Consider the following 14,634-nt stretch of genomic DNA (forward strand, 5'->3'; position numbering starts at 1 on the left):
TGTGACACAGTCATTGACAAAAAGAGGTGCGGAGCTGTATTCTTCCCAATCAAATGAACAGTAATGGTTTATAGCAGGGGTCCCCAAACTAAGGCCCGCGGGCCGAATGCGGCCCACCCCCACATTTGGACCGGCCCTGTGAACAATGCCAGAGACATATTTTGAAAATAAAAAATGAAAATTAGAGGTTGTAAATATGTTTTACTTTTATCATATCGGTATTTGATTATAAAGGTTGGTTTTCAAACTAAAATTTCCCTCAGTTATTATCATATAGCCTAATTATTTGTTAAATTCACCTACAGATTGGTACATTTAACAAACTGTGTCATCGCAATCGAACAGGTGATGCGTGAGGCAGCTAGAAAATTCAGAGCGATGACAAAATGACTCAATAGCATTTAAGGTGAAACTAGCACTGCTTGTGGGACAGGTGCGAAAGCAAGACTTCACTCATCTCCCAGTTACCCAAAGTTTTTCAGCTGAGAAACCAGTGGCCCCATTTCCAGTTGAAAAGTCTGTGGAAGTGCTGAAAATGATGAAGGCAGAGTTTGACATGTGATACAAAATACACAGTGGATTCTTGAATCGATTTTGCTTGACAAGCCTCTCAAGGCTGTGGCTCTCTTGGTTGGTTGTTCATCTTTTTCTTTTACACTTTTTCCTTCCACTCAACTTTCTGTGAACATGCTTGGATACAGCACTCTGTGAACAGCTAGCTTCTTTGGCAATGAATGTTTGTGGCTTACCCTCCTTTTGAAGGGTGTCAATGATTGTCTTCTGGACAACTGTCAGCTCAGTAGTCTTTCCCATGATTGTGTAGCCTAATGAACCAAACTGAGAGACCGTTTTGAAGGCTCAGGAAACCTTTGTGGGTGTTTTGAGTTTATTAGCTGATTGACATGTCACCATATTATAATTTGTTGAGATTTGTTGTGAATTGGTGGGTTTTTGTTAAATGTGAGCCAAATCATCACAATTAAAAGAACCAAAGACTTAAACTACTTCAGTCTGTGTGCATTAAATTTAATACACAAGTTTCACAATTTGAGTTGAATAACTGAAATAAATTAACTTTTTCATGACATTCTTATTTATTGAGATGCACCTGTATATCTTTTGAAAAGAAATGATCAGTTGTCTGTGTGGTGCATAACAAAATAAACTATTCAAGCATTAAAAGGTAGAATAAATACAGGTAAAATCATAATAAAATAATAATACTACTACTAGTAGTCAGTCCGGCCCATCTGTCTTTCTTTAATAAACCGACTGGCCCCCCATTAAAGAAAAGAAAAATATGTGGCCCTCTCAGAAAAAAGTTTGGGGACCCCTGCTCTGGCGTGATGTGTGGACAGCAGTATGCACATATTAAGATGTCCTGCAGAGTCTTGAAGAAGATGGCCTGCTGGATATCTCAAACACACTACACATCTTCCTCGTCCACTTTGTGTTTTTACCCCATCTCCGCAAAGACTTGCAGACATTTGTAGAGGACAGGAAACATCACTCCCTTCACACTGAGGGAAATATGAGCCCCCAGCAGGTTTAGGACGTGGGACTTCTACATAACAACATTCACAAGCCTGATAATGTAGAGGTAGGAATGATTTTCATTTCTCTCATTTATGAAGATACAGATAGTGTGCAAATGTAATTCGATATTTTCAATGATTAAATGCTTAATCCCTAGGATGTGGATGTTGACATAGACTGGGAGAGTGCCATCTTCCATGAGGAATCATTTACACAATGTGGAGTTGATTTTACTCATGACGTACTGCAATACTTAATCATTATTTCTGTCCTTAGAGTGGTGATATTTAGTATAACAGCACTGTTTGTCTGTTCATTACTACTCTCTTCATCGCTAATAGTTGATTTTTTTCAAACAATACTCTTACATTATTAATTTCAAATGAATTATTTTAGGTCATGGGACGGAGGGAGAAGCAGATTCATTAGATAAGACAAGGTTTAAAAGACAGGAGTCTTACGCATTATAAAAGAACGGCCTTGCTTGATTGATTTACTTTTTTTTTTTAATCTAGTGACAACACCTGGTGACATTTTGTGCTGCTAATTTGCATTTTGCAGAAGAGCAGACAAACTTCTTGCTAAAGTGGTGAGTAAATATTTCATAATCAAACATAATATCGCTTGAAAATACCATTTTACACATATAATGAATTGACAATCTGTCTGCTAATCTTCAACATTTTTTTACTGTAAACTATACTTATAAGGATCTAAAGTAGTCAGCATTTAAAGTGGATCAAAACCTTTCATCAAAGATGTCCTAAAACCAAAACAATACTCATTCTTGTCTTACGACGACTTTGATTAACTTTTTTGATTCCCTTTTAATGTTGAGTACTATATTGCAATGATATGATATCTTGTGGCACAAGATCTTGTGATTTCCAAGTGGTTCAATTTGGGCCTTGAAAAATAAAAAGAGGAAGCAACCAGATAATAACAAAGTGCAACTTTACACTGTAATTATATAAGTACGTGACAGATTTCACTGCCTGTAAATTTGGGCCTATGTTGACCAGTCATTGGCATGTCTACTCATTTGGCCCTTAGAAGAATAAAGTGCCTTATTAATAAAGTGCAGAATATCTCGTTAACTATGTGCCATACATCAATCGATTCTCTGCAATCACGCTTCCCTAAACAACCTCCACTTTAGGCTACAACATAAATCCCCCTTTGAAATGCTGGATATAACAATTGACAAATAACGATCAAACTAACTTATGCAACATACACAACCAAGGGAACCAACAAAAGGCAAAGTTACTTGTTAAAATTACTAGGGATGCACCGATATGGAAATTTTGGCCGATAACGATAGCCCTTTTATATTTGGAGGCCGATAGCCGATATATAGGCTGATAAATATTTCTTTCTGAGAATAATTGCAAAAACAACAGGCAAACACATACAGTGAACAACTGATTTTATTTTAAAACTCTAAGTTCAAAAAAGTTTGAATAGATCTCTGGTCTATAGTTACTATTCATTTCTATGGCCAACTTTATTTGACATAAAATTCATTGCTTGACAAAAAAACAAAACATAAATAAAGCAACAAAGTCACTGAACACCATTAGCTGCATAATCAAAATATGAATCAAACAAAAACATTTGCAATATCTAAATAAAATGTTAATTCTGATACAGCAGGACTTCAGGGCTCACAAAATTTCAAAATCTCTGGTGGCCCTTCGGCAGGTACTCTTCAGATTTTGGAAGCCCGAAAATTATTTTAACTTCAATACACAAATATCAACAAATATCAAGGAATGAATTCTGCAGAATTTTTAAATATCAATTTAAGGCGATGTTTGACCCTTGTAAAGAGCTGCACAAGTAAAATAAACAGTATGAGTGTGGTTGGACGATGTACGGAAATATTAAGCCATAAAATGACAAAAAAAAAAAAAAAAAACGTATACAATGGCATTTCAGCCTTTATACCATTAAAAGGGATTAATCAAGTTTCTAATGTATTATATTTATTTAAAACATAAATATAAATGTCTTAATTGTTTAGATTTTTAGAAAGCACATTAACTTCTTTCACATTACAGCTCTATATGTTTGCTGCATAAAAACATGGGTCGATATTTGACTAAAAACAGCTAAAAATTTGGACGTGCAAATCAATTCTTTGTCACACTTTAGGAGCGCTTACATTTTAGTATCGGCTGTACACAACGCAGCATTATCGCTGTTTTATCAGCATGAAATGAAAATGCCGACGACACGTTTCTGAGGACAGTCGGTTCCCTTCAGATACATTCATTTAAAGACATTAGTGCCGCGTTTTGACTTTAAAACGTGCAGCGTGCATATTTATTCAATGACATCATTGCCTCTTAAAAGTTTTATCCAGCCCTATCGCGATTCTTGTCTTTCTGTCTCCAAATGTAAGGCTTCTTAAAATTATAATTAGCCCTCTTCTTTTACTATTTAACCCTTACGCGGTCTTCGGGGTATTTTTTTTTTTTTTACCCCAAATGGCTTTTGCTAAAAATAAAAAAGTTATTTTTTGTCCAAGAGTTATAAGACTTTGTAAAACTGTCAACACTTTCTGGATCTACAAATAAAAAATAAAAAAGTTGGAATGATAGCATGATTTTATGTTGGTGTAAAAAAAAAAGTCACACTCATGGTCTTTGGGGTCTCTGCAACAAAATGCAATTTTGTAACAAAATAATAGTTAATTTTTTTTTCCTGTTTATAATGTTTTTAGGAGGATTTATGATATTTTTTAAATTTTATATAATTAATACATATTTTTATACACAATTTTTTGTATATATACTTTTTATTCAAAATTCACTTTATAAAAGACCCACGTCTAACTTTCATTCATGGGGATAACATGGATAATTTCACATGGTTTAGTTTAGGATTTTTGCACATCTTTTGGAAAATCCTGTTTTAAAGGGGAAAAAAAATTATTTTACCACTAGATGGCTGCAGTGCTTTATGCTATTTGACCAACTGAAAGGTATCTTTTCACAAGTTTTTTTCAGTTGAGATCATATCTTCATATTATGAAATACACAGGACACACACAAATACATTTGTGAGACCATCAAAACTGCTCTATTATAATTTTTTCAAATAAAAAAAAAACATTTGCTGTAGTTGCATTCTTATGTTCATATTGTGTACTGCTACTCAATATGTAATAGAACTTATTTGTTTCAGTGCAAAATAATGCTGAACTTTGACAAAAAATAAATTTCATAGTTAGAATTGTGACTTCATAATTTGTAGCTTTGAACTCAACTGAAACAATTTATGAAAAGATTTCTTTCTGGTGGGCAAATAGCAAATAGTGGAGCTCTGCAGCCATCTAGTGGTAAAAGTGATTATTATTTTTACTTTTAAAACTGTGATATGTCTCTTATTGTTCGGGGAGAGGGTTTTTTTCTTTTTCTCTCTCTCTATTATCTCACAGAGCCTGTGGTTGGATCGCGCTGTCGTCAATCATCAATCCTGAGTAACACCTGAAGGACCAATCAGACGTCAATGGGCGCGTATAAAGACATGGATGTGACGTGAGATCGGGAGGAGCGATTGCTTTTCATTTGTTTGCTCTCCCACGTTTGCTTGTCTTGCTCTCATTTTGTTATTTCTGCTGAATTTGAATTATCGTGTGTTTGAGTTTGCTCTTGTTAAACTTCACTCTTGTTTTGATTATCCATTTGGACGCGTTTGCGCTGTGACTCGACTCTCAGTCCTACCTCGACACATGGTGATGGGACCAGCTCAGCATGTCACGTGACTAACATCTTACTACACGCAGGGTAAAGTTGTCTAGACACACTAGTTATCGAGCGGATGCCCATCTTTGTATTTATGTTTGTGAGTCAGAGTAGTCAGTGGCGTTTTACGCTGAAGATGTTATTTTCTTTCATTTCTTTTGTTTAGTTTAGTCTTGATTTGGGGCTAGTTAGAGGATTTATGTTTTATTATTTTCTTTCTTTTAGCACCGCTCTTGTCCCTCACTTTTGTTGTCTTTCACTTGTATATAATTTGTAAATAGATTATCGTTGGATTTCTTGAAGGTATCTTGGGTTTATTGTTTATATGATTGATTGATATTATTCTTATTGAGAGCTATGTAAGTGTATAACAGAGAATCTCACTAAACGTAAAGTCTGAATCCGATTGTCTCTGTCTGTACTTTATTAGTTTCACACATCCACACTTCCAAAGCAGAGAAAAGTACTGAGCTTGATTGTTCTTTTTTATCTATTTAAATTTTACCTCCCAAAACCCTAGATGCCAAAATTAGGGAGTCGTAACAACTGTATTTTCCAAAAGATGGGCAAAAATCTTCACCAAACCATGTGAAATGTGGGTCTTTTATAAAGTGAATTTTACATAAAAAAAAAAAAAAACAGTTTTTGTATAAAACCCATTTAAAAATATATTTATCTATTATTTATATTATATATATTTAAAAAAATATAACTAACCTACTAAAAACTGCTAAAAACTTTAATAAACACAAAAATATTTTTATTTAAACTATTATTTTGGTACAAAATTAATTTTTGTTTACCGCGGTAAAAAAGAACCCCGAAATTCTCGAGTGTGATTTTAAAAAGAGGACAGGTTAACATATGAACAACTTTTTATGGCCTTAATTTGATATATTTGATTTTTTTTTTTTTGTCAACTACTGGCCTAAGCCAGTCTTTAAATCTTGTGTCCTCCAGCCAGAGGTTCGAAATTTGCATTTCCCCAAATTTAATTTGCGCACGCATGATATCCCTCAGGTCCTACCTCTCAACGCATAAATAAATAAATCCATGCAAATTTTAGAAGAAAGGCCTGCACTTAACACAAATTGACAATGTATCTAAAAAAATGGTGTCGAAAATTTTATCCCTCGTCAGATGACGTTTATTACTTTTTAATGCCCTTAATTTTGGCTCATTTCATTTACTACCTTTTACAACCCCGCAGACACCATGGCAAACAAAGTAACTAAATCGCTGTTATGGTCCATCAATCTGTTAATTGGAGGAGCGGAAGTCCTCAGAAATAGCGAACTTTTAACAATTAATTGCGCAGCTCTAATGTAAACACTGCAAAATGTTGCGAGGATATTGTTACGTTTCGCGAGATCTGGTGTCACGAAATCCCGCCACATCCCTAGATGGCATGTCATGACGTGCACAGAATGCGCTTTTGTGTTGTGTGTGTGTGTGTGTGTGTGTGTATATACATATATATATATATATTGAGACTTTAAATTTTTTCGGTAGTTACCAGCCCTACTTGTGACACAGAATGAGTTCGCAAATGATTTTTAAATTTTCTTTGATAGAAATAACTCTCTTTACACCAAAGACATTTGTAAGGTTTTTCTCCAGTGTGAGTTCTCATGTGGACTTGAAGGATTTGTTTTTTGGAATATCTCTTTTCACACAGTTCACACGGGAAAGGCTTCTCTCCAGTGTGAGTTCTCATGTGTTCTTTAAGACTTGCGTTTACGACAAAAGCCTTTCCACACTTCAAGCAAATGAAAGGCTTCTCTCCCGTGTGAGTTCTCATGTGGACTGGAACGCTTGATTTTTGAGCAAATCTCTTTCCACACAGTTTACAGGCGAAAGGCTTTACTTTGGTGTGAACTCTCACGTGAACCGTGAGGTGTCCTTGCTTCTTCCAATTCTTTCCACAGTAAAGGCACATGAAAGGCTTTGTTTTTCTGATGTGAGTTTTGACATGTTGCTTTAGCTGTTTCCAGTCTGGGAAAACCATTTTGCATCTTTCACTTTGACATACGATCTTTTTAGAGTGAACTCTCATGTGCTGATAAATGTGTTTTTTGCATCTGAAACTCTTTCCACACTGACCACATATGTAAGGCTCAAGACATCCTTGAGTGGCATTTCCTGAGGAAGTATTTTCAGTCTTTATGGACATCTCTTCTGCTGCATTCATTTCTTGACTCTCCTCTTTCAGTGCCGTCATGTCTAAAATGAAAAAGACAAACACAAATGAACTCCAGCTCAATAGTACAAACAACAGACATCAAAATAAGTTGAAGAATCAAAGCATTAGAATCTAGAAAATAGAACATTTTTGCTAGATCCTATATTAACCCGAAGGCAGTGTTAATTTCATTAACGAATCATTTGTGTCTAAATTTTTTCAACGAAAATGAAACAACTCGTTTTGAATAACAAAAACTATGATGGAAATCTATTGACATTTTCCTCAACAAATAAAAACGAGAACAACGTAAAATGTACAGTACCTCCCATAGATGTGGCATTAGAAACACCCTCGCATTAGCGTTAACTACCCTGGATAGCACACGTACATCACAGAGATGTCTATTTGACGTCTGCATTTACATCTTGAAGATGTATTTTTTAGATTGTTTGCTCATCTGCAATGCGCCTGTTGGACCTTTCTATCAGATGTCAAATAAACGTCTGTTAGATGTCTTTAAGATGTTTATGAATCAGAATGAATGTAAAACTGACAACTTACAGACATTGGCCAGACGTTTGCACACAGCAGATGCTTCCCAGATCAAGAGATCTTTTGTAACTTCATTGAAAGGTGATATAATAAAGTACCCAGATAGCACACGTACGTCTGCAAGTCTGTTAAAGATCTCTTGATCTGGAAAGCATCTGCTGTGTACAAACGTCTGGCAGATGTCTGTAAGATGTCAGTTTTATATTCATTCTGATTCATAAACATCTTAAATACATCTAATAGACGTCTATTTGACATCTGATAGGAAATGTCCAATAGACATATTGCAGATGAGCAAACTTTGTCTTGCAGATGTAAATGCAGACGTCAAATAGACATCTCTGAGACATATGTGTGCTATCAGGGAAGGATTTCTGATGATGATGATGACCGTTATCACACGTCATCACACTCTTGTGAAAAGGGTCCCTTAACATAAGGCTTCAACATTCAGTTAAATTTGATTCATCCATCCTCTATATTAATGTTCCAATGTGAGTACAGCATAATAAAATAATTTTTAACTGAACATCAAATTGTTTAATTAAGGTTTATACATGTTATTACAATTGTTTATACAAGTCGAAAGTAGGATCTTCTTAGGTGCATTTTCAAAAATGTTACTTCAGTTGTTTTTAATATATATTTTTTTTGTGTGTTAAAGGAGTAGTTCCCTTTCAGAACAAAAATTTACAGATAATGTACTCATCCCTTTGTCATCCAAGATGTTCATGTCTTTCTTTTTTCAGTCGTAAGGAAATTATCTTTTTTGTGGAAAACATTTCAGGATTTCTCTCCATATAGTGGACTTCTATGGTGCCCCGAATTTGAACTTCCAAAGTGCAGTTTAAATGTAGCTTCAAAGGACTTTAAACTATCACAGCCGAGGAAAAGAAGGGTCCTATCTAGCAAAAAAAAAAATTTAATAGCTATTTCTTAACCACATTTTAAATAATGTGTCAAAAGCCAAATATAACTGTATGCACACATTTTTTCTTAAATACAATTGACAGTTTAAAAAAAAAATTATAATTGTGATAAATTTCTGCACAACAGCATGTCCAGGTTGATTGTCCCAGATCACCAGTTAATTATACATACTGTAAATGGAGGACTCCTATTAAAGGAATGTTGTTGCAAAGAAGAAAATTAAACTATGTTACTAGAGTACATTCTTTGTCCATGATTTTTTTTAACCTTTTTATATGTTTAATCAGGCTCAGAGATGCCATGTGTGCAATCAAATTCATAAATTCATGTTGAGATTAATGTTTTAAATATAAAATTTTGAATACAGAGATCTGCCAGCAGGTGGCGGCAAGAGACTGATTTAATTACTGGATCATATTCATTTGATTTGTTCGAATGGATGGTTCATTCAGGAATAAAGCAAGTGACTCTTTATGAATAGGAAATGATACTGTCTACTTTCCCGAGTGTCTCGCACACTGGCTCCGGGCCATTGTCAAAATGAATGTCCTGTGAGTGTTTTATAATGGATGCTCACCCATAGATGTGGACCTTGTGTTTATGCACATATGAGCACCAGCATCAACAGATGTAGAATGTATTTGCTGTATTTTTCATTTGTATGTTTATTTTATAATGGATACAAACAGTCAGTCCAGTTCAAATGGACAGGTTTAGTGAGTGTTTTTTGTCATCTCCCTGTTGGCAGGTTCACTTACTTAAGAAAAAGTACTCTGAAGTTGTAAAGAAGAGCTTTGAATCCATGTATGTCTATTTATATGTTAAAAGCTAGAACCAAGCAGAGGGTTTTCTTTTACATTCAAAAGTATAGCTTTAATTTAAAGTTAGTTTGAATTTGGAGGGGGGTTTTTTTATAATGTGCAGTAGAAGAATGAAAAGGCAAAACAAATGTTTTGGTTAATAAATAAGGTTTAAAAATAAACACCTTTATTGGAAATGTCAGGCATCGGGGGGCCTTGCAAAATTGACCCGAGAAGGAGGTTGAGACCCCCTGATATAAACCACTTTAATTTGGACACTCGTAACATCTATAAACATATTCATTTCTGTAGAGCTGGACATTTTAATAAGGATCAAATGATTTAGTTCAGCTTGAGAATGAAAACCAACCTGTTTGTTCCTCAGTGTCTTCTTGTTTGATGCGAACTGTTTCTTGTATCCAGAAGTCTTCACTGTCCTCATCAACAAAAGCCATCTTGACAGCGTCGAGTCGATTTCAGCGAGTTCTCCAGGAGTTTTTCTCTGTTTTGGGTAGAAAGAAAAAGAAACACAAACTAAACCTCTGGGTGCGTTTTTAAATCGCTCCCTATTTCAGTAGTCAGCACACTGGAGTCAGTCAGAGAAACATAGAGAGATAAAAACAAACTAGCACTCAAATTAATGGAAAACACCAAATATAGAATTAATATTTCTATGTATGTTTTATGTTTACATATTTGCACGTTATATTTGATTACACTTTGATAAAATCATTTGTTGTCCTTACACATGCTAGTGCTCATTTTGAGCAGCAGGTTTCATCAGGAGATTCATAACAGTGAATCATTTTGAGAATGAATTGATTTAGTTGTATTTTACACCTCATGAGCCATGTTTTTTTACAGGTTTCTTAAATTAGACATACTTAATGACATATGCAGCCTTCAAATGCTCCCTTGAATTGAGAAGCAGCTCTCTTTCTCTATCACTAAGTTACTTTGCCAATGGTAGAACTAGTGTTTATGATAAACTGATTCAGAAAGTGAAAGAGATGCACAAAATAACCTTCGTTTATATCACTGGGTAAAACATATTAACGTTTCATTCGGTAATTTTATTATTTTAATTTTATATAAAATCGTCTAAACGAGTTGTGACGGCTTTAAATGATCAAAAACAACAAACCTTTCTTCTGCTGGACTGCAGTCCGTCGTCTTCTTCTTTTAATTTTATGGTGGGTTGCGAACCAACTTCAGAAGTGCATTGCGCCACCTACTGTGATGGAGTGCGAAGAGGATGCTCTAATTTCTTCCGAATCCTATAATATAACCCACAATTCTTAATAAATTTAATGACTGCATTTATTTGTTTCCTTGAATTTGGACCCTCATCATCCATTTGTTACAGTGAATTCCTGGCAATATATATATGTCCAACAAAGAAGCAACAGAAAACACAACTCCTTATCAAGAAGTGTTTTTCATTCTAAATTATGCTTCCTATTCCAAGAAAATATGTCCATATTCACATAAGCCAGAAATATGCTGTCCTACAATATACAAAAAAATAATTTAACCCACAATGCCCCATCACAGTCTACAGTTTAACTGAGTCCCTACAGGATGGACAAGTACAAAACATTTGTTTCTAACTTTAGATTGAACAGAAAAAATGTGTCTACCCTTGATTTCCTTTTCCCATCCTCTCTGCCATTCCTTTATTAAACTTGATTATGACCTTTTCAGCATCTTTAATTGACAAAAACCATGTCAACATATTCGGTTGTTACTACTCATCTTCCCTTTTTAACAGTGAACAGTTCACTTAATAAATACAAGATACAAAACCTGCTTTACTAGAAACTCAATCTCTAGAAGTACATTCATTTAAAAGTAAGAATGTTATATTAGTGTTATGACTTTAGTGACGTTTTGAAAACAAAATACCTACAATATCCAGTTAGGCCTGTAGTAAACTCAGAAGAGAAGATCAGGAGACTCTTGATTGAGATGTTTCTGTGTGTCGCTGCAGTCATCCAGACTGAATAAAACACTCAATCACTGGAGTTTTAAACAGATTTCAGGATCGTCATTAGAAGATAAAATATGCAAAGGATGTAAGCAGTTACAGGGATTTGCCCAGATTTTCAGCGACTCTAATCCAATCAGCAGAACTATAGACTCATTATCACAGAGATCAGGGAAAGTCTCACCTTCAGCCTCTGCATTCATATTTAACTCAGATATTGATCAGAAACAAAGACACCAATTAAAGAAATGAGGCAGAAACATCAACAGCCAATAAAGACAAAAGATGACACTTACCATCATTTCACATTCATATTCACACACTCCTAAAGCTAAATATTTTCATTTTAAAATGTAATGCCATTTATCTTTTCTGCTGAGTTTCGAATGCTCTTTTCTGAATGTCTTTTGCAGTAATTATTAATTAGACACATCTGTTTTAAATAACTATCAGCCTAATTCTGTGGTGGAAAATTTCAGTCAGGTTTTAAGTCTATTCATAGCACTGAGTCTGCTTTGCTGACTCTTCACTCCTGACTCTAATGATTTTACACAACTTAAAATCATGTAAATCCAAATAATGTAGAATATCAAGATGTAATAAACGTGCAAATAATCTAAATATCTTTCATTCATATTTTTCATAAATAGTGATCAAGTACTATGTATACTTACATTTGACTTAGTTTGAGTATAAATGAAGACATTATATGTATGCCTTTATGTATAAAGAATCTTGAAGAAAAAAGTTGTTTATGTAAAATACATAAAGTAATTTGTTAAGGCAAATTTATGATTGTATATTTACTACTTATTATAATTTCAATATCACTGTCATATATCACAACTCTAAGGAGCGGGAAACGAGAAGACAAGGAAACGCTAGCTTAAAACAGACAAACTGAAACACAACTCAGGAGTACAACAGGAAGAACATTTACTTGGATTATGCAAGACATCAGAGGAGAAAACCAGAAACAGAGCACTCTTAAATACTCAACTAAACGAAGGAAAGACAAGACACTCCTGAAATCAATGGAAACAGGAACAGGAAAACCAAATATAGCCATTAGAGAACATCAGCAAAAACAAGGAGAAGGAGCTCATGGGAACAAAAACAAACACAAGGACAGTCCATAGGTGTGACAATCATTACTGTTAAAGACACAATTATATTGGTTGAAATGAAATTATTGCCTAGGAAATTCAGCAAAAGGGTAAATGTTCAATTGTAAATGAATCTCTTTTGCTTCAGGTGTGTGTGAATACAAATCTGTGGTGCTCTCGATGTTCCTGCCTCTTTAATTGTTGTGATTGTTAATGCTAATGAACACTTGAGTTGTGTGTGAATGTGGTTTTCCCTGATCTCTGTGATCATGAGTGCTATAGTTAGAGTACAGTATAGAACTGATCACATCCCTTGAATACTGTGTTAAGCTTGTGATCTGAGAGCTTTGTCTTCATCTGTAAGAATGACCTCCTGAAATCTGAACAATAAACCATATTCCTTTACACTGAAAAAAATTATTTAAGACAAAATTGCTTACAGAAAAGAACATTACCACTGAAATAAGTAAGATCAATTACAGACCATAGTATCATTTATATCTAATATTTACAGAAGATTTGTTCATTTTCAGTGTGGATCTGATATTAATGACTTTTGTTTGTAAATACATTTCCAGCAACTGAAAACTCTTAATATATAAATCTTATATTATAATCATATTTTAGCACAGATTATATGCACATTTAAAAAAAAAAAAAAGATAATCTGGGGAAATGTAAATCATAATTCATTAACATTCACAATAAATAAACTTCTGTAGTGGTAAATAGAAACTGTGACACACACACAAAAAATCCCTGACAGTGTTTCAGTAACTTTCCAAAAGAGGAATAAATAAATAAATAAAAAACAAAATAGCCGGAGATTGATTACAATAGTCAAAAGAGTGATAGATCAAATTTGTCATCACACCCCCTTTGTAACAGTTACACAGCAGCATGAACTAGTTTAATGTGAATTTAATGGCAAGGTATATCAACATAAAACTGTTATAAATGTACATAAAATTGAGAATAATATTAATCGATTTACGAAGTTATTAACTTTAGAAATGCATCATCGTATGGGTACGAAATTCTATTCTATATACAACATTTCTATGATGTGTTTGTGATTCTAGAGAGCAGTGAACCAATGGGACTTTTATTTTGCTCTGGTGATGTGACGTCATAAAGATGCGCTGCGCTCCTCATCTGTTATGAGTCACCTGAAGAAAGGTTTGTGGTTTTAAAGTTTTTAATTCAATAGACATTGTTGCATCAATAAAGCGTTTTTACAAGCTATGTAAAATAAATGTAATACTTTATTTAGTGTTGCTGAAAACGTTAGCCTTTAGTAACAGAGAAGGTGCGTCTCATTTCTCTCTCTCTATCATGAATCAATCGTGTGATGATAAGAAGTGATGAGAGAAACTGAGAATCCGAATCATTTGAATCAAATCATTTGTGAAATGATTCAGTGATTCAATTCAGCGGCACGCGGACTACAAACGACAACAACAAACACAAACGAGTGAATCACAACCGAGAATGATTTATATGAGACATAATGTTTAAGTAATTGAATACCATATCTAAATCAAAAATAGCCTGCCTAAATATGAACCCTCTGGGTAATTCGTATTTTTTTTTTTTTTTTTACAAATGTATATATTAGTCTATTAACTCTGACTGTTTTACTAGTGCACTGACTAGTGAACTAGGAGCTGATTGAGACTCACCTAGAGATTTAGTTTACATTGATTTTTCTTTCTATTATTTATTCTCATCTTAAACAGGACAAAGTGTACAAACACAGAAAAACTCCTGCAGAATCAACTGAGAT

General features: G+C 34.2%; 1 protein-coding gene across 1 annotated transcript; it reads right to left on the reverse strand.

The window, feature by feature from the left end:
* Positions 1-2,948: 2,948 nt before the first annotated feature.
* LOC141325591 (uncharacterized) lies at positions 2,949-10,935 on the reverse strand. Its single transcript, XM_073834370.1, has 3 exons — positions 10,900-10,935; positions 10,126-10,255; positions 2,949-7,511 (listed from the first exon to the last, which is right to left on the reverse strand). Exons 2-3 carry the CDS (start codon positions 10,208-10,210, stop codon positions 6,784-6,786), a joined length of 813 nt encoding a protein of 270 aa, XP_073690471.1. The 5' UTR covers positions 10,211-10,255; positions 10,900-10,935; the 3' UTR covers positions 2,949-6,783.
* Positions 10,936-14,634: the final 3,699 nt, after the last annotated feature.

This window comes from Garra rufa, chromosome 2, assembly GCF_049309525.1.
Source record: "Garra rufa chromosome 2, GarRuf1.0, whole genome shotgun sequence".
NCBI lineage: Eukaryota > Metazoa > Chordata > Actinopteri > Cypriniformes > Cyprinidae > Garra > Garra rufa.